Genomic DNA, 19,476 nt, shown 5'->3' with positions numbered 1-19,476 from the left:
AAGAGCCTTGAGTGCAGAATACTGGATAATTGAAGTGGGGACTAGAGGCACCTATTTGTAGGGCCTTGAGGGGGCTGGTCAGCTTTTTGTAGGGGTCCAGCCTACCTGACAAATGTACCCACACATGGGCTACCCGGGTGGAGATTCCCCATTGTACTGGCTGCCCATGGGACTGCTCAGCCAATCAATCCACTGGAGGTGGGTCACATTCTCACCACTAGAACTGCAGTTTTTTGCATTGTAGCATGCAACTTGAAAGTCAAGTAATGATCCATCATTATGGCTAGTTTGAGAGTTGTAGCCACTCTCCATGGGACTAAGGACCACCTGTACAAGCTCTCATGCTGAATGTCAAGGGCTGGCTGTTCAACAAAATCATCTTCATATGTTCATGCATCAACATTCTCAGAGTAAAACACTTTTCTTCTTTTATTTTTCGAGGTGTCTTCTCCATTATGTCAAGGGCCGGCTGTATCAACATTCTCAGAGTGAAACACTTGTCTTTTTTTATTTTATGAGCTGTCTTCTCCATTATGCCACAAATAAAGAAGTATTCATCTATCATATGGGCACTCTCACTGCATTAAGACATCTCTAAAGCATTTGTGTCAAGGCCACACTGTCTTGGCTGCATAACAGTCATCTTTTGCCTACATTCTCTATGACCCAACTTACTACAGGAATTGCACTTCCCTTTCTGTAACCACCTTGTTGGTTTATGTGAGCATTCAATGAAGAACTTGATGAAGAAGAGAGACTGACTCCACTGCTTCCTTACCATAATTCCCCCTCTGCTAGTGTACTGGTAGGGTAAGCTGTGTTTGAGAAATTGGGACTTTACAATGAGTCCTATGGATCTTGGCTATTTTTCTCTGGTTTGTGGCGTAGCAGCAATGTGATTATCCTGCATCTGGGACTGCATTCTCACCATCCCCTCACTCTTCCCTAGTGAGTGGTTGACTCCGATTGATCCCCCTGTGTGAATGGTGATTTTCTACTCCCTCGACATACCTTTGTGGGTCCTTGGCTTGTGGGAAGGCCCTCCTCTTGTGGTCTTTTGATAAATTATAAGGCCCAGTTTCTCCTCTCCCAGGATACATGAGAGACATACATCAGTGCCTTCTAGAGTGTATTTCACTGATTAGCTTTTTTGGCTGCACTTGGCATACCGATCCTCCGCCTTTGGTGGTAGCCACAGATGGACCCAAAGTGTAACTGGAGAGACACTTCATCACACCCACCTTATCCTGGATGTCCTTCTTCTCTATCTACGTGGCTGCAACTTGGGCAACGAATGTAGCTTCATCAATGGGGCCACATTCCCAACACCAGGGAGCATTGCTCAGATCTTTATAGGGCAACGGGCATGATGGGCCCCACACTTAGCTTTGAGGAGGAGGGCAGAGGCCTAGTACTCTGGCTTGTCATTGAAGACACGTGCAAAAGGTTACTTGGGGCTTCATTATGCCTTGGAATTCCTTCCTAGGAGTTGATGAGGAGCCTCATAGCTTGGCAGATTTGGTGGGCAAAATGCCATGAGACCATCAGTTGGACAGGCACTTCGCTCGCATAGGGTGTGAGTGCCATCTAAACAGACATTATTCTCACTCTCTGTGGCTGATGGTGACGCCCTTTAGGTTGCTCCAGAGCCATGCATGAGTGGAGGGCAGCTTTCTTGCTCATTTGGAACCTGGGACATTTCTTGTTTGTTGGTGTGGATGGGTTAACATGGCTCCCCCCTTCACACCCTCAAATACAACCTTCCTCCATGGCTACAGAATGACCAGCCATGGGAAAATTCCTTCGTCCCCCTCTTAGACTCGTACCTGTTTGTTCAGAAGGTCAAAATTCCCATGTGAGGAGGTGATGGTCAAGAGGGCTGCAAAGCTATGCAGATGTATTGATGCACCTTGGACAATTATGTATGGCAAAATAGAATAGTCTCTCCGGCAGTCCATGTGAGCGGACGAGTCAGGGATACCTTCCAGTGAGACGAGAGGTGTGCTGGTACCTTGGTGTTTAGTGGCAGAGCTTGGTGATCTCGTAGCATTGCCCAGCCGGGGGTTAGTGAAGAGGTAGCTCTGTGGCTTGCAGAATTTCAGAAAGGAAAGTTTGGGGGGGGGGGGAGTGTGCATGTGTGTCTTGCCACGTGTCGCCAGGTGAGGTGTATTAGTATGTGTCTTGCAGGAAAGGCCTGGGGAGGGAGGGGTGTTTGTGTGTCGGGTCTTGTAATGAGTCATAATAGTCATGGAGGTCAAATCTTATATGGGGGCCATGGCATGGAGTCTCCGTCCTGTGTTGGCACCGACATCGAGCGGCTAGCTGATTGCCAGCTTTATTCTAGTGGGGTCTCTGGTGCTTGGCCATGTAGCTGGGATCTACGTCCTTTAACACATTGTGGCTGAGGGAGTGGGCAGGGTGGCAAGGGGGCAAGCAAAGAAGATCCTAGCTTGTCCTCTGGAGAGGGTGCAGGGGAGAGCTCCAGCTGTATGGGCATTGCTTCGCATAGTGCCCCATCTGTTGGCAGGCAAAGCAATGACGCAGACGACTTAAAAGCTCAATCCGCTAGGCCTTTTGCTGTGGGAACTTCTAGGAGATGAGGACGACAAAGCTAAGAAATGGGATTCCAGCTGTAGCTGAGCAATGCAGATGGTTTTTGCGAAAATCACTATGCATGTGTATATATGATATACGTATGCTGGTCATCCACCTTATAATTTTTGTTGGCCTGTTATTATGACCATTGACCAGCCTGTCCAATGATTGTTTGCCATGTGGCACAGGCGCTAGTCCCGAGGCTGCCCATAGGCCTGCGCACACCAGACCACCTTTGCTATACTGCCTGCATACACCTTGCCTGTCTCTGTCAGAGACCTGCACATGCTGCCATGTAAGCCCTAAGGTAAGAGGTAAGGGGTGTCAGGCTCAGGAAACAAACTATTGGGAGGAATGCAATCTTGACAAGGTCTGCTTCCAACAGTCCTGCCAACTAAAGTGATGGATTCTAGTGTAGCTACAGAGGGAAAAACGAAAAGAGATTTGTTTCTGGAGTTCGTATTTGAGGATATCCTTCCTCGGGAGTGCCCGAACAGCCACCGGCAGTGGAGTCCTCTTGGGGTGTGGGAACCAGAGGCAATCGAATGCAGATAATGGAATGGGCTGAGGGGTAGTCACAGGAAGAAAGGAAGGATAAGGCTTTGCTGGAAAGGTGATGAGACGAAAATGAGAAAGGGGGGAAGGGTGGACTGGCTGGGCAAAAGGGCTTACAGTACGTTTGGGGGAGATGGGTGGCAGAAATGTGGCAACTGCATGGCAGAGGGGAGGTGTAGAGGGCAGCAGATGTGGTGCAACAAGCGCTGAAGGAGTGTTGAGGCACCTGGAAGATGGAGAGGAGGGTGGAATAATGGGGCTCAGGGAGACACACGAAGGAGTGGCTGAAAGGGCATGAGGGAAAGGGGGAAGAGGACTAGCTGGTGTGCCTGAGGTATGGGACTTAGGCTCCTGAAACAAGTGTCATGGTTGCCAGACATGAACATAAAATTTCACCCAGGATTATGAGCAGACATCAACTTCATTGCCATTCTTATTGTAGTAAACTTGAAGAAAATCCAGATAGATTTGGGTTTTTAATTACAGATGCCCAAGAAAGAGAGTAGATGGTTTATCACTTCTGTAAACTTTGTAAAATTTGTGCTGAAAATCTTTCTGTATGAGAGCAGGGCTTAATGCTAACCATAAGTTGCTGACATATTCCATCACCTTCTTGTAGGGAGCATGGAAATAAACGTTTACCTCAAAAAGACAAAATGAAGCAATTCTTTCTAGATGCAATGGGTGAGCCCAGTGGAAGTCCGCGCAGAGATCCTGGCCGTGGCATTGAATGGATGGTATGGAAAAATCCTTGATAACATAAAGACAGTTTGAACACACTTGTAAGAGCATGCTGCCCATCCTCTAGTCTCCATCTAGAACGATATTCAGGAAACCTCTATAGCTGTACGATCTAGACAGTCATTTTTATTTAGGAGTTTAAGGTCAATAAGGTACATTGTGTGGTTGGGTATTACTGAATGAGGCTTGTGCTTGGGTGTTGATTGTAGCACACACTGAATGGTGGAAAACAGGGTCAAGTAATCGACATTTATTTGCTGGATGAGCGGTACTATCGTGACACCCTTCCTTGCCATACAAGGAAGGCGTTTTGTGAAAAGGTGGCTTTGGCAGACGTAAATCACCCAAAGCATGCATGGTAATCCTAAAGAACTTTAAAGTCATTTATACTTTTCTGTAAGAATAAAAGGGTTTCATAGGCACTTCAGATCAATTTGAGGTTGTTTTATTTGCAAGTGACTTGTTTGTCTCTTCCCTTCTGCATTACAATCTCAACGTTTCTTCAATTCCCAGACCTGTTAGAACAGCCTTTCTTGAACCAATTGAGGAGTGAGACTGATGGGAAAAAGACGTTTTAAGTAAGACAAGGAGATTGATGGCAGAACATGTGGAGTCATATATGTGTGTTGCTTTGTGATCATAAGCAGCACTAAGATAAATGCATTGCAATCTGACAGGAGAAATTGTCACTGGAAATGGCTGGTTCCTAGAATATAAATGGGTGTTGGATATCAATTCTCCACCCTCATCATGTAATGCCCAGGCTCTGGCTAGCTCTTGTATGTGACGCCCCCATTATGAGTAGCCTATTGAGACAGTTTATATAGCTTAGGTAGGTTTGGCACAGTGACACTGGGGGGGCGGGGGGGGGGGGTGTTTGTTTTGGTGTTATGAGATGTTAGGGCTTTGCTAAGGGCAAGTGTCATTATTGCAAAAAGCCAAGCAACTACATTAGTGGGTGCAGGAAGCGAGAGGCTAAGAAGAAGAAGAAAGAATTTGGTTTGGCAGTGGACTCTTCTAATGCTCTTGCAGGCAAAAATGATGGTTGGGCTATCTTTGTGCAGGATGATTGGGCTTTTTTGGTTTGCAGTTATGATGCATCACAAGAGCACTTTTTCTCAATGTTAATGAGAAACAAGTCATATGGTATTTTGACAATGGAGCTACCAGACATGATTTGTTTAATCCATTGAGGGCTACCCCAGAAGGCAAGGAAGTCACATGTGCAAATAACTCTTCTTCTCTTGTCAAAGGCATTGGTGAGATCATACTCACAACTATAGATGGTTCAGACCTATGCATTTCAGATGCACTTTATGTGCTAGGGATGCTATCCGTCTCCTCTTTTGCCAAAAGGGGTTATGTGGTTAACTTTGAGAATGACAGATGCATAGTGAGAGAGAGAGAGAGAGAGAGAGACTATGTGATAGTCACTTCTGGTACTTTGTACTAGGGGGCTGAATCACTTGGATTCATTTGAGAAGAGAGCACATGATGCATGTTTTGCCATTACTTCTACTTCTACCATGCAAAAGGCAGACTTATGGCATGCCAGCTTTGGGCATGTGAATTATGGCAGTTTGTTGCTGCCACAATGACATCAAATGGTGCAGGATATGCCTCATGTGGAGCTACCACCTAGACATGTGTGTGAAGGGTGCATTTTAGGCAAAAAGAGCAGGAATGCCTTCCCAAAGTATGGATCTGTAAGGGCTATTACAGCTCATACACAATCATGTTTGTGGTCCCAAGAGGACACCATCACTTGGGAAGCATCTTTATTTTTTGCGACCTTCATGGATGATTACTCTAGATTTTCTTGGTTGTACCCTTTAAAAGAAAAATCTGTGTTTATGTGTTTTCATAATTATGTAGCATGAGCTAAAAATGAAACAAGTTGCATAGTGCAAGCCCTCTGTTCAGATCGAGAGGAGGAGACGTGTGAGATGCATTCAAAGCATATTTGGCAGAGAAAGGCATTAAACATCAATGCACAATGCCATACATACCACAACAGAATGGTGTGGCATAAAGAAAGAAGAGGTCATTATTAAAGATGGCTAGATGAATGGTCAAAGGTAAGGGCTTGCCTCACAAGTTGTGGATGGAGGCTAAAATGTGTGCAACACATGTTTTGAATAGGTGCCCTACCAAAGCTTTAAAGACCTTTACTCCATTTGAGGCCTAGTATGACAGAAGACCTAAGGTTGACTACCTCAGGACTTTTGGTTGCCTTGCATATGCTCATGTACCTTTACAGCTAAGAGGCAAGTTGGATGACAAGGCAAATAAATATTTGTGGGCTACAACAGTGGTAGCAAGGGATACCGTCTCTACTATCCATGCAATCAAAAGATCTTTGAAAGTAGAGATGTTATATTTGCGCTGAAAATTCAGCACAACCATTAGCTAAATTCAGTAGACATTTCCAATTTGGCTCATAGGATATGTTTGAAGGACTATTCCATTGGGCATATATGTCAGAGTAGACTAGCCACTAGAAATGCCTAATGGACACCATGTAGGTGCTGAAAATCAGCCCATTGTAGATCATGAGGTAGAGGAAGCAATTCATGAAGAGCAGACAGCTTTGGAAGAGGCTCGAACCGTGCCTCATTGGCTAGTCCATACTTTGCAGGAGAGTAAACTCTCAAGTCCTCACAGCAGGACACGAGCTGGTTCCATAAATGCTAGAGAACATGCAGATGTGGCCTGCATGTGTAGTCTTTATGACACAAATTAGCCACACTCTTATGAGGAGGCTCAATAGGATGAGCACTGGCAAGAAGCCATGCAACATGAATTCAATGCTATTCGGAAAAATAGCACATGGGAGCTAGTGGACTTGCCTCATGGCAAGTACAAAGTGGGTTTATAAAGTCAAGAAAAAGTTTGATGGTACCATTGACAGGTACAAGGCTAGTTTTGTTGCCAAAGGCTATGCCTAGCAAAAAGTCATAGATTATGATGAGACTTTTACATCTACTTCACGGTTGTCCACTATTAGATGTGTTGTTGCTTTGGCTGCCCATCATGGGTGGAAGATGCATCATTTAGACTAGACATTAAGACAACCATTTCACAATGGGGACTTGCAGGAGGAAGTTTATGTGAGTCAATCGATTGGTTTTGTGGTTCATGGCCATGAAGGCAAAGTGTGTAAACTCCGGAAGGTTCTTTATGGTCTTAAACAAGCTCCCAGAGCTTGGTATGAGAAGATACACTCTTATTTGGTCAGCCCGGGATTCAGAACAGTCCAACTGAGAGCACCCTTTATGTTAAAGATAATCATGGGGTTTTACTTGTGCTCATACTTTAAGTGGATGACATGTTGTTGGCTGAGAATAATGAGGATGCAATTTTAGCTTTCAGAGCTGAATTAAAGACTTTATTTGAGATTGTAGATTTGTGTCTTTTGCACTACTGTTTGGGCATATAGTTTGTGCAGACAAATGACGGCATTATGATACTTCAATCCGTACATATAGAAGCTCCTGCATAAGTTTGGCTTTTAGGATTGTGAGCCGCCTTCATGACAACCAAAGATCGACTTGATGGTCCCAACTACTTGTTATGGAGTTTCATGCTCAAGAATCTCTTAATTGCCAAGGGGCTATGGGAGATTTTCACGGGGCAAGAGCCTTGTCCTGCTGTACCAACTCTTGGCGCCTCAACATCAAGGGTGACTCAAACTGTGGCACAAGTTGTGTCAGGCATTACAGCACTGCCTCGTGGACCCAATGAAGACCAAAGACGGTGGGATGCTCGTGAGGCTCAAGCAATGGCCATGATTGCTCTCTTAGTCAAGCGCTCAATTGTACCTCACATCCGATCCTACGGCGTTGCAAGGGCTGCTTGGGTGGTCCTCGAGACCATGTTCCAATCCCATAATGAAGCACGAGTTATATGCCTGATGCGGGAGCTGGATGACTTGACCATGAACGAAGATGATTCCATTTCAGATCATCTTACCAAGGTAACAGACCTTAAAGAACAGCTGCTAAATATAGTTGATAACAAAAAATTAATCACCACTGTTCTTAACTTCTTACCTAAGTCCTATTAGAATTTCCTTACTGCTCTGAATCTCTCTATGAGAGGAGGAGGCAATCCTATATCCTTCGAGGAGTTGGTTGGATTACTTCTCTAAGAGGAGTAAACAAGGAAGAACAGATCTAGGAGTGATGCAAGCAAAGGAGACGGAGCCTACTTCTCCAGGGACAAAGGCAAAGTGGACTCGTCAAAGGGTGACACCAAGAAGAAGAAAGGAAAGTGTCACTACTGCCACAAGCCAGGACACTACATTGAAGAGTGTCGAAAGAGGCTTGCAAAGCTGAAGGTTGATGAAGGCTTTGCAAATTCCGCTTCTTCTACCTCTGACGACAAGAAGTAGCAGCTAGAAGATAAAGTAAACCTAGTCCAAGATGGCTGGGCTTTCTAGCCACATTATCACTATGGGGGGGAATGCTAAATATTAATAGTGATTAATGTGGGAATAAACAAGTGCTAGGTGATTGTGTAAACTAGCACTGAATGTAAGCCTTAAATAAAGCGGTTCCAATGTGTGTGAACAACCGCTAGTATGTATAAGTCTCTTAAAAGGCATATGTGGTGGCATCATATTTGGCATATGTGTTGGCATTATACTTAGAATATTTGGTGGAATCTTATTTAGCATATGTGCTGGCATCAAATCAAGCATATGCATGTAATGAGGTCTCTCCTATAAAAAGGACCTACTTGTATAATGAATTTATGCTTTCCACTACATCTTTTTTTTTCCGAGAAAAGATCCTTTCATTAGTTATATAAAAAAACGCCCGTAGGGCTACACAAGATCCTCTCTGCTCATAAGAAAACAGAACAGAGAACAAAGCAAGGCAGCCAGGGAGACTCTCCCTAGGTGCTGAAAAATACAAGAATCAGTACAAAGAAGTGAGAGGCTATATCATACAATAGGAGGGGGGAAAAGCCAAACAGGTGGCCTGTAGTGCCAACGGGGGGACCCCACGTGTAGGGTATAGAAGGGGCCGTTGCGCCAAGTGGTGTGAAAGGCCTGGCGCCGCAAGATCGCCTCAACCGAGTCGCCCCGGATGCGGTCGTACTGTCCTCGCAGGGTGTGGATGAGCTCCTGCCAGATCCCCTGAACAGTCTCGGCTGGTGGCTCCAGTCTCCCCTCAAAGACCCTGAAACATCAGGCCCTCCAGGTGAACCATATGGTGAGGCTGCTGAGGAGCTCCCATCGTAGATCCCTCTCCTGTGTCCAGCTGGTGGACGAGAAGTCCGGTGAAGGAACAAGGCGAGGCTGGCCCCTAATGAATCTAATGGCCTGGCTGTCCTGCTCCATCTCATAGCCCATAGTAGGCCCTGACGAAGTCGACCAAGCAGCGGCACCCCACGTATACATCCCTCTGGAGAGAGGGGGGCCAGAATGCGCAGCATCTGCAGCCAAATCTGCTGCGCCTGAGGGCAGTCCCATAGGCAATGTCTCTGTGTCTCCATAGGGTGGCCGCATCGGACGCAGGCCGCCGGAAGACCTTTGTAGACAAGCCAGGTGCCAACTGCAGAACCCTTGTGGGCGACCAGCTAGTGGAAAGTCGAGATCCTGCGTGCCTGTTGACTAGCCCAGAGCTTGGTCCAAAAGTCCTCCAGGAACTCCGGTGAGAGTCCCTGAAGCCGCCAGTGCCCTAATGCAGCCGGAGAGACCATCCTCCTTGCCGTCAAAATATGTCGCCCCAACCGAACAGTATACTGGAAAAAGGTGATCTCTGTGGCCTCAAGGGATGCATAAGGATCATGCCACTCGTACTCGCCAGGGTCCCACTGGAGCCGGGCCAAGGGGCGCGCTGCATATGCCCATATACGCCAATCAGAGTCCACATCTGCAGGGTCTGGGTCAATATGCCACTTCCGAGAAGCGGCGGCCACCGCCCGTATCCTCTGAAAGATGCGCTCTGCAACCAAAGGCGACTCCACCTCCACTCTCTGAAGTCTGTCCTCATCCTGGATCTCATAGTAGAGGCATCTGCCATCCTCAGTGCAAGCTCTGACAGCAATCAGGATCTCCAACTGAGTAAAGGCTCCCATCCATCGTGGGGCCACGGGCTCGAGAGGCGTGAACCACTCCTCTGTGAGTGCCTCCTGAATGTCATCCCTCATAATCAACCCTCCTCTGAAGTGACCCAGCCTCTCCACCTGGATCTCTTTTGGGAGACTGCAGAAGGCCTGCCAGTCTCCAAAACTGCGTGCTGGGCCTGCTGCCAATGGTCCCCAGGCTAGACGAGGCCAAGAACCCAGCATATGACCCTGCTCTGTGCGAACCGCTGGGCTCCAGATGAGCGGCTGTCTGGCGCGCTGCAAAAGAAGCTCTTTCCAAGGCTCTGCGCTTGGAAGCAGCCCCCGAACAATAAGCTTCCCCAAAAAGGCTCTACTCTGATCAACTGGATCTATAATGCCCAAGCCTCCCTGGGCCAACGGAAGTGTAATAACTGCCCAAGCAACCTTTGCCCTGGCTGGTTGACCATCCCACCCAGACCAAAGAAAGTTCCTGATCAGCCTCTGTACCTGGCTGATACAAGAGCTCGAGAAGATCCAGCAAGACGTAATCTACCACATGGTCACTAAAAGCACTTGATTTGCCACCACCACCCTCCCAGCCAAGGATAGCCGAGCTGTACTCCAATACAAAAGCTTCTTTCGAATGCTCAGAAGAAGCGGAGCAATCTGCTGCTCAGGTGACAAATCTAGTCCAATCTGGCATCCCAAATATCGCACTGCTGTGCCAGGAGGAATCCATCTAAAACCCGGGTCTGGGCTCCATGCCGGAGTGGGAGCGCTACTGATCCAAAAGGCCACTGTCTTGCGCCAATTGATCAATGCTCCCGAAGCTGCACTAAAAACCTGGAGCGACTGCTCTGCCCGCTGAAGATTGGCCTCCTGGCCATGCAAAAATAAACCCGTGTCATCAGCAAACTCAGCATCATCGAGCAGGTCCTCCCACCTGACTGGGAGCTGGAGTCCTCTCAAACCAACCTCCTTTGCCGTTAGATACATGCTCATAGCCTCCACAAAGAAGAGAAAAAGAAACGGGGCGAGAGGACACCCCTGACGGACTGATCTGGTCAACTCAAAACTCGGCCCCCTTCCTCCTACAATCAGCACCTGGCTACGAGCTGTGGAATATAGAGCCGCCACCCCTCGAATCCAACCTGGCTCAAAGCCCAGGCGAAGCATAGTGCCCTCTAAGAAACCCCAATCGACTCTATCGTATGCCTTCTCAAAATCGAGAAGCATCACGACCAAGTCCTCACCAAGAAATCTAGCTCGGGCCGTCGCCTCCCAGAAGGTGAAAATGTTGTCAAGGATACTACGCTCCTTGACGAATCCTGTCTGGGTAGCATGAATCAACTCCCCCAAGAAGGGCTGGATCCTGAAACTCAAGGCCTTTGCCAAGACCTTGTAGACAGTATTGAGGATTGTAATAGGTCTCCAATGCCGAATATCATCTGATACTCCCTCCCCCTTGGGGATAAGAAAGATCAAGCCCTCTGTAAAGCTCTGTGGCATCACCCCAATGTCCAAAACATACTGAAAGCCCCTACGGAGGCCTGGCCCCAAAAGGTCCCAATAGCGCATAAAAAAGGCAGGCGTCAATCCGTCCTCCCCTGGGCAACTATGGCGCGGAAGGACCCTCAAGGCCTCAACAAGCTCAACCTCTGAGAGAGGCTCACCCAGAACTGTACGCATACGATCTGTGACCCTCCTCTGCACATGGGCCCACACAGTCTGTCTGCAAGCATCCCGAGCCTCAGTGGGGGCTGGCTCCGCTGAAAGCAGGTCTCTATAGAACCCAATGGCTATGGCTCTGATCTCCTCGGGCTCAGTAGCTACCGATCCGTTCAGCCTCCCAAGCTGGCGGACTCCTGCTCGAGCATGGCGGGGCCCAGTAATCTCAAAAAACTCCCCAGTCACTCTATCACCAAGCTGCGTCCCACTGAGAGGCCTGGCGACGATAGTAAAACTCATGTCTCTGCTCCTCTGCCTCTCTAACCTCCTGGCATGCCTAGCTCAGCTGGGACGCCACCCACTCACATGTAGGCTGCTGCTCCTGAAGGCGTTGAAGCGAAGCAAGGCTACGTCTCAGCCGACGCTCCCTCTCGCGGGCCTCTCCCAGTCGTGTCAAGGCTGCAGCGTGCAAAAAGGAGCTGAGCTCGATGAGTCCCTGGGCACACTGGCCTGCTGCATCCTGGTCAGAGCTCTGACTATCATGCCATATCCTCTCAATGTCCTCAGCGAGACTAGGATCTGTAAGTACCCTCTCTGGGATCCTCAACTGCAAGCTGGTCTCCCGTGTCCTCTCCTCTAGAGTCAAAATAATTGGGGCATGGTCTGAAAAAGAGGTGCCAGCGAGAATGCCAACGGAGCCCCCTCGCTCCCCTAACCTGTCGCCCACATAAAAGCGATCAATCCGTGATAGATTAGTCCCTCCCTGCCGGCGATCCGACCGAGAGAAACTAAGACTGTCCTGAGAGCGGGAGAAGGCCTCATGCTGCCATGCATGAGTGATCCTCAGTGTCATGCAAAATCGCTCCCAAGCTGCAAGCTCCGTACCATGCACTGTAACATGACTGCCTCCCACCCTATCGGCCGGGTCCTCAAGCATGTTGAAGTCTCCCCCGACACACCAATGTGCGGCCTCTGGCAATGCATCCGTAACCTGGGTCCAGAACTCTGCTCTGGCACTAGCATGGTTGGGCGCATAGACATTGAGCACGCCAAAGAGCTCATCATGCGTCCTCAGAATGACATACTGAGCTCTACCAGGCACAATGATCCCGCGATCCACAATGGCCTGCCGCCATACATCCGCAATGACCATACATACTCCTCCCTGCCCACCCAAAGGGCCAAATCCTGCAGACCAAAAGGCGTCCCATCTACCAGGCATCACCGAACCATATCTCTGGATCCTGCTCTCACCCAAATGGTGCTCCTGCATCAACAGAATATCAATACTGCCCCCAACCAGGCATCTCTGAAGCTCCTGCCTCAAGCAACCACGATAACGTATATAATGTGCGCCGCCAAGGCCCTGTACATTCCATGAGATGATCCTCATGGATGACCTGCTGAGGTGGATGCTGTCTCAGCCGTACGGCAGGCCTTCGCAAGCGGCTTGGATGGAGAATAGTCCCCATCCGAGCGGCTACGAATCTGCCCACCTGGTGTACTGCAAGAATCTCGGATCAGGCGCCTGTGTCCCATGGCGACTGCCTCCCGCTCAGATAGAGCACCCTCGTGTATGCATACATATCCAGGGTCGCGTGCTAAGTCTGCCACAATGTGAACGACCAAATGTCGAATCCCTGAGGCATCCACTTTCCCGGAATCAATGAAAAAATGAGCCAACTCCCATAGTCGGCCTATCACATCTGTCACCTCCAGATCGTTCACATGGTGAGAAAACTCAACTGCCTGAGTCTTCACAGTGCTAAGAGCGAGCTCCAGGGTCCACTCCCGGTCGCAAGGGCCACAGAGAGGGAATGAGAAGGCCACCGCTGAATCGAGTGCCTCCTCCCCGCGGGCCGGAGGTATCACTACATGAACTCGGATGGGTGCTGGCTCATGGGGGCCCTCTGCTCCAAAAAGCCGTGTGAAGGAGTAATCAAAAGCCTCCGAGCGCTGTCTAGTGTCAAGACGACTCAGCCGACTGCGGATAGAGGATATCTGTGAAGCCCGAATCGGCATGGTAAGTCTCCTCTGCGGTGCTCGAGCAAGGTCGGTGCTCAGAGCCCTCTGAACTGCTGGTGAACGCCAGGGGACTGCCAGGGCCTCCCGAGGAGCTGAGGCGAGCGGAGGGGGAGGAGGGGGGGGAGAAGGGGATGGGGAAGGAGCCGCTGCCGAAACCGGAACGGGGACGGGAGGAGGCGAAGGAGAAAGCGAGGCGGGAGGAGGGGACGGGGGAGGGGGGGGTGGGGGCGAAGGAGGGGGTGCTGGCATCTCCTGGTCCTCAGTCGGCGCTGAGGTCTCCTCCTGGAGGGGAGCAAAGCTGTTCCTCACGGGAACCCAGTGATGCTGAGTCTGTGGCTGCTGCTGCATCGGTCTCTGGGCGTGCTGCTGGGGCTGTCTCCCTCGACGGCGCCCCTGTCCAAGCTGGCACTCCGAGGTCTCTGTGGGCTGAGCAGGTGTCCCGGAGGCTGCCTGCCGAGCCGCATCTGTGGGCGGGCCATCAGGGGCCTGTTGCTGCAGTGCAGGTCGGGGTCTCCTGCGAGGGCAGGCCTTGGCCAGGTGGCCGACCTGTCTGCAAATAAAGCACTGGTTCGGGAGCCCCGAAAACTCCACTTTCTGATCAATCCATCCCCCCCCCTATCCTAGGTAGCTGAATGACCTTCGGAAGGGAGGAGATGTCAGGAACCAAGACTCTGACCGAAGGTAGCCCAGTTGCTCTAGCCACCACTGAGGCTGCAGTGGGGCCAGTCTTGAGCACCGAGCCCACCAGTGCTCCTAGCCTCGAAAGGAGCGGAAGGTACTCGCGGCGGAGTCCAGGGAAGCAAACAGTAACATGGAAAAGGCGCTCTCCCTGCTCGGCCGCTGCGGGGTCAAAGCCATGCTGCCAAGGTCTGAAGAATGCCGGAGCGCCCCTGATGTCAAGGGGACTCGTGGCAAGGACCTGGGCCACGCTCTGGGTAGTCTCGAACTCGATCTAGTAGTGTCCACGACCCAGAAGCTGAACGTCCAGGATCTTGCCCACGTCTACAAGAAGGCGGGCCTGAAGAAGATCCCGAATCTCCCCTCTGCTGGGGCGAGTGCCGACTATACGGCAGATGGTGGAATGTGCCTGGAGGTGTTCCACCTCCACGGCGAGGCTCGCTTCCTCTTCTGGCGAAAGAGAAAGCCTGATGGGGGTCAGGGGCGGTCGAGGGGGCTGCAGAAGAGTCCCTCTGAGGTGGGGCGGGAGGAGCCTCCATTAGAGTTTGAAGCTGTGGCGAAGGCGGAGCGAATGTGATACCTGCAAGAACCGAGCTGCACACGAAGGGTGGAGAGGGAAGGCGGAAGGATAAAAAAAAGGAAGAACCCCCAGGGGGCGGAAAAACCAGCAAGAAGGGGAGGGGGGGTGAAGGCGGCGAAGGAAAAAAAAAACCCCGGGGGGGGGGGGTGGAGAGTAGCACGAAAGGAGAGGCGAGGGCAGAGAGAGGGCTGGCGGAGGGGAGGGGGACGGGGCACTGAAGATTGAGGGGGGCCGCAATGGCGAGCTGAAGGGGGGCGGGCGCTTCAGCGCGAGAGAGGGCGAGATGAAGGGGGGGGGGGAAGGGCGCGAGGGAGGGAAGGCGAGGGGCGAGCAGGCAGCGCGAGCAGGGGCGAAGGCGGGAGCTTCAGCGAGCGGGATGACACGAGATAACTCAATAATCTGCTTTCCACTACATCTTGTACAACCCACAAATCTCCATAATCTTGTGCTGATTCTCTTGTTCATTATCATCTCTCCCTCTTCTCCTCACTATTGTGTGGCAGCACTCTAGGCATTAGCTATCAACAAAGATCCCATCCTTTGTATGAGGGATGGGTGGCAATACCACTTGCCATACATGATCTCAAATGGGGCCTTTCCTATAGAAGCATGCACTATATTGTTATATGCAAATTCCAGAGGTGGCAAATACTTCTCCCAATAACTTTTCTAATTGGCCACATAGCATTTAAGCAAATCTAATACGGTTGAATTTGCAGCTTTAGTTTGTCCATTTGTTTGAGGATCATATGCTGATGAAAAATTCAGCTTAGTGTGCATATTGTCAAATAGAGCTCTCTAAAAGAGACTCGTCTATGATTTCCTGTTATTTGTGAGCATCGGGATCTTTGTCCCAAAGTCCACTATATTGTCTAAAGTTTGCTAAGTCAACTGTAGCTCTAGGTGTAGGTATAGCCATTGAAAATAGAAGATTTAGACCAAAGTCTTCTTTTTCAAAGAAATTCAGCGCTTTCTCTTTAGGTAAACGAACTAATGTTGTAAACCCAAAATCCTCGTAAGTTTCTGGAGTGCTATTTCTCTCTTGACTACGTGGAGATAGTGTGTGTTCTTGAACACTACCTTCCTCACCTTCACTTTCCTCTTTAATAATTTCTATTTCCTCTTTAATGAGACTTATGTTGGGTTGATAGCCCTCGTCATCACTTGAAACTAACCTGTCCCAATAGTAGACTCGTTTTCACTTTTGCTAGAAAGAGTACTTCCTGTAATGCTTCCTGCATTTAAATTTATGTTGGCTATTGTCGTTCCTCTAAGTCCTTCCCCTAGTAGTTGCGTTCAACACTTTCAACCGCTGAGCGAGTTTTTTGTTGCATCTTTCTCAACGTTCTTCTTTTTCTGTATTCCTTACTTCTCTACTGCTTTCACCACTTATCCATCCTACTCTTACTATTCTCTCCCTAACTACTCCACTCTATCTTCTCTTCTATGTTACTAATCACCTCATAGATTGTTGGTAAAGATTCACAAGATTCTCCCACTAACAATGCTTGTAAAGGTTGAACTACATTAGCGAAATTACTTATGAACCGTCTATAGTATGCCAATCTCCCTAAAGTTCTTCTAAGTTCTGGAGAGAGGTCGGGCAGGTTAGGTAGCCCGCGGAAGGGGAGAAAGTTCTATAAGTAGGACCTTTCTTTTCCCATTTCAGGTACCTGGTCTTTGTTCACTGGTTAGGTCAAGCAAAGCATCACAAGAGGCATCGAAGATGTGAAATCCAAGACAAAGCAGAACTATCCTTCAGCAGAGGAGCAAATGCAAGTGTTTTGCTACATACCGTTTTCAAACACAGTAGTTGCAAAAAGTTTCTTAGTGGGCAGGTTGTTCTTGCAAAAAAAATGTTTGCAGTAGCAAGGCTGGGTAACAAGGCCAGAGTTCATCTAAGCAAGGAAGGAGAAATCCTAGGGTCAAGGATTTAGATCTGGAATGTACTGATTTCAACTTCATAATAAATCAAATACATGAAAGGTTAAGGGCCCTGTAGTGGATTGTCGGACCCAACTGTTCGGTCTCTCTCTCTCTCTCTCTCTCTCTGACAGTTGTACATTGATTTGTCTCATAGGTCGAGTTCGGCCTCTAGTAGACGTTAATACAGCTTTCTTTCTTTCTTTCTTTCTCTCGCTGTTTGCACCACAGTAATTGCATAGTTTATTCAGTTATGTATGTTAAAGGCTTTTGCAGGTGTGACATGAGACCATTGGTGTGCCCTTTTTAATGACAGATGTGACATTGTCAAGGAGACATAAGACCTCCATCAGGGACGAAAAAAGAAATTGGTTTTTAAAAGGAAGAAAAAAAGAAAAAATGATTTAAGGCTTTTATAAGTAATAGCATGGGGAATAAAAGAATATTAATATCATTATTTAGGGTTTTGGCCAGAAAAACAGCAGGGGAGAGTAGAATTAGGGCTTTGGCAGAATAAGTGCCACGGGCAGGGGGAATTCAGGGTTACGGGCAGAAAATCATGGGCATGGGGTATTGGGTTTACAAGCAGAAGAAGATCAGGGAGGGAGCAGCAGGAGAAAAGGCTACGGAAGGGAAAAGAGGGTGCAGAGGTATGTATGGTGGTGCAAGCATGCATCACTGAAATTGACCCTGCCTACAGAGAGGGTCTATGGAAGTCTTTTGCTTAAGTTTCACCGTTTTGGTGTTTTGATGGAGTGCAACATTCAACTTGGCTAAATGCAGGTGCTTAGACTTTCTGCAAGGAGAGGAGTTACACAATGGCTCTTGCTGCAGAAAAGATGATGAAATATTTTACGGTGAGTCTCTCCACTCTCCTTAGATAGATGGCAATAATGGGGAAATTCTGTAAGTTGTAAGTTGCCATTACCAATGATGTAATATAGGAAAGAAACTGCTCTAGAAGTTTATACTCTTTTTGTTGGGGTAACCATGGATTGTGATAGCAGGTTTGGTAAGTTGTAACTTGCCATACTTGTGATGTAATTTAGAAAAGCAACTGCTCTAAAAGGTTATGTTCTTTTTGTTGGGGTAACCATAGATTGTGCTAGCAGGTTCTTGCTTGAGTGGTAAAAGCCTGATCTTGACAACGTCAGGTCAAACAGCACTATAGAGACATTTTGAGTTGGGGCTGTTCTAGGGCTCTTAGAGAGTATCATAGGTCAGGTGTTTCTCTAGGTTGATGGGCTATGCCAGTGGTTATTGGGTAGTAGAAGCCAGCCCCCCCCAAGCCAAAAAAAATCTCATTTCACTCCAAACCTTGGTTCCATCATTCGCGTATTATTGACCAGCCATACGCTTGTAAACGTTTGATTCAAACATGAATGATATGTGCATGTCACGTGGCACATTCTGTAGCCTCAAGCCTGTACGGGCTGTACAGTGCAATGCACATTACTTCAATGTACAATGACCATTGTACATTGTACATTGTAAGTGCACAACTAGTAATCAGTTGAAAATTTTATCATTTATGTCATGGCAAATTTCCAAATATTTTATTATTTGGAAATTGGGCCTTTTTCTTCATATGGGAAGACCAAAAGCCTTGGAATGGGAGCATATGAATATTTTGAAACCCACAGGCAAGGGTATGTTCACATGCAAGTGCAAGTATTGCGGCCACGAGTGGAATGAAGAGCCATTGCACATCAGGACCCATATTCTTTGTACTACTGGCCATGGTGTTGGCAAAAGCACTTGTGCTCCCCAAAATGTGAAAGATGTATGCAGGAGCTTGTTAGAAAGGCATGCATGTTGTCCAGTCCCTTTACAAATTGTGTACAAATTGGGTCATAACTTTCGCATACAGAAGATTTCTGTGCACATACCTGTATGCCAGTAGCGGTATGTAAGAGACTTTTTTGACTCTGTCACCATCTTTATACTCCAACACTGCCTCCGAAGACCCTCAACTCCATAGATTAGATGAGTGGTTATCCACCAGAGTGTTGATGAACAAGAAAATCTGAAGTGGGAAACCTCGAGAGACTAGGTCCTCATCTCCGTATGACAAGCAGCATGGTGTGCCTGTTTTTCTTAGCTGTTATCTAGGGTCCCAACTCGTGGTTGGAGATCACTTCAAGTATTTGAAGGGTTTCTACCACCTCTATCCTGTCTGTTTTGTGTAAGCACGTGGGTACAAGCACTAGTGTTGATGTGGCTGCATTAGTTACTGCTGTTTTCTGTGGGTAATGATGACGAGCTTGATTATGATCAGGTTGGTGCTTGCAATCCAGTAACAAGGCCCATGCTTTGTGGCACAGTTTGTGCAATCCTGAGTCCCCAAATTTCGGCCACTATGGCTCATCACACGATCAGCATATGGTTACAGATGTCAACCAGGCAGAGGAACCCGGTGGCTCATCTGTTTGTGAGGTCTGTACATGAGCTATGGACCTCGCTTCTTTTTTCAGATAGATTTTATGTACGATTTTACTGAATAGCATCCTGTGCACATAATTACAGATACTAGGAGAGAAACAAAGAAAATGGTTTGAAGACGCTATTCTGCACTCAAAGGCTCCTCTTAAACTTGTAGTTTCCAGCTCGGTAGTTCTTGGAAATCCGACAAAAAAGGTCAATATTTTATATCC

At 48.2% G+C, this 19,476-nt stretch overlaps 1 protein-coding gene across 2 annotated transcripts in view; it reads left to right on the top strand.

Moving 5' to 3' along the window:
- LOC147629058 (Calcineurin-like metallo-phosphoesterase superfamily protein) overlaps positions 1 to 19,476 on the top strand; it is a 74,862-nt gene that overhangs the window by 46,461 nt on the left and 8,925 nt on the right. For both annotated transcript variants that reach the window (XM_086812290.1, XM_086812291.1), the window contains 5 exons: positions 3,770 to 3,887; positions 4,101 to 4,249; positions 17,606 to 17,679; positions 19,101 to 19,258; positions 19,349 to 19,459. In XM_086812290.1, coding sequence (XP_086668416.1) covers positions 3,770 to 3,887; positions 4,101 to 4,249; positions 17,606 to 17,679; positions 19,101 to 19,258; positions 19,349 to 19,459 — 610 coding nt within the window. The remainder of the gene's footprint in view (positions 1 to 3,769; positions 3,888 to 4,100; positions 4,250 to 17,605; positions 17,680 to 19,100; positions 19,259 to 19,348; positions 19,460 to 19,476) is intronic.

The sequence above is a fragment of the Cibotium barometz genome, chromosome 18 (genome assembly GCF_041138505.1).
Source record: "Cibotium barometz isolate CiBa-2024 chromosome 18, ASM4113850v1, whole genome shotgun sequence".
Classification (NCBI taxonomy): Eukaryota; Viridiplantae; Streptophyta; class Polypodiopsida; order Cyatheales; family Cibotiaceae; genus Cibotium; species Cibotium barometz.
The sequence above is the reverse complement of the archived record's forward strand: the minus strand, read 5'-3'. Positions and strand labels throughout refer to the sequence as shown.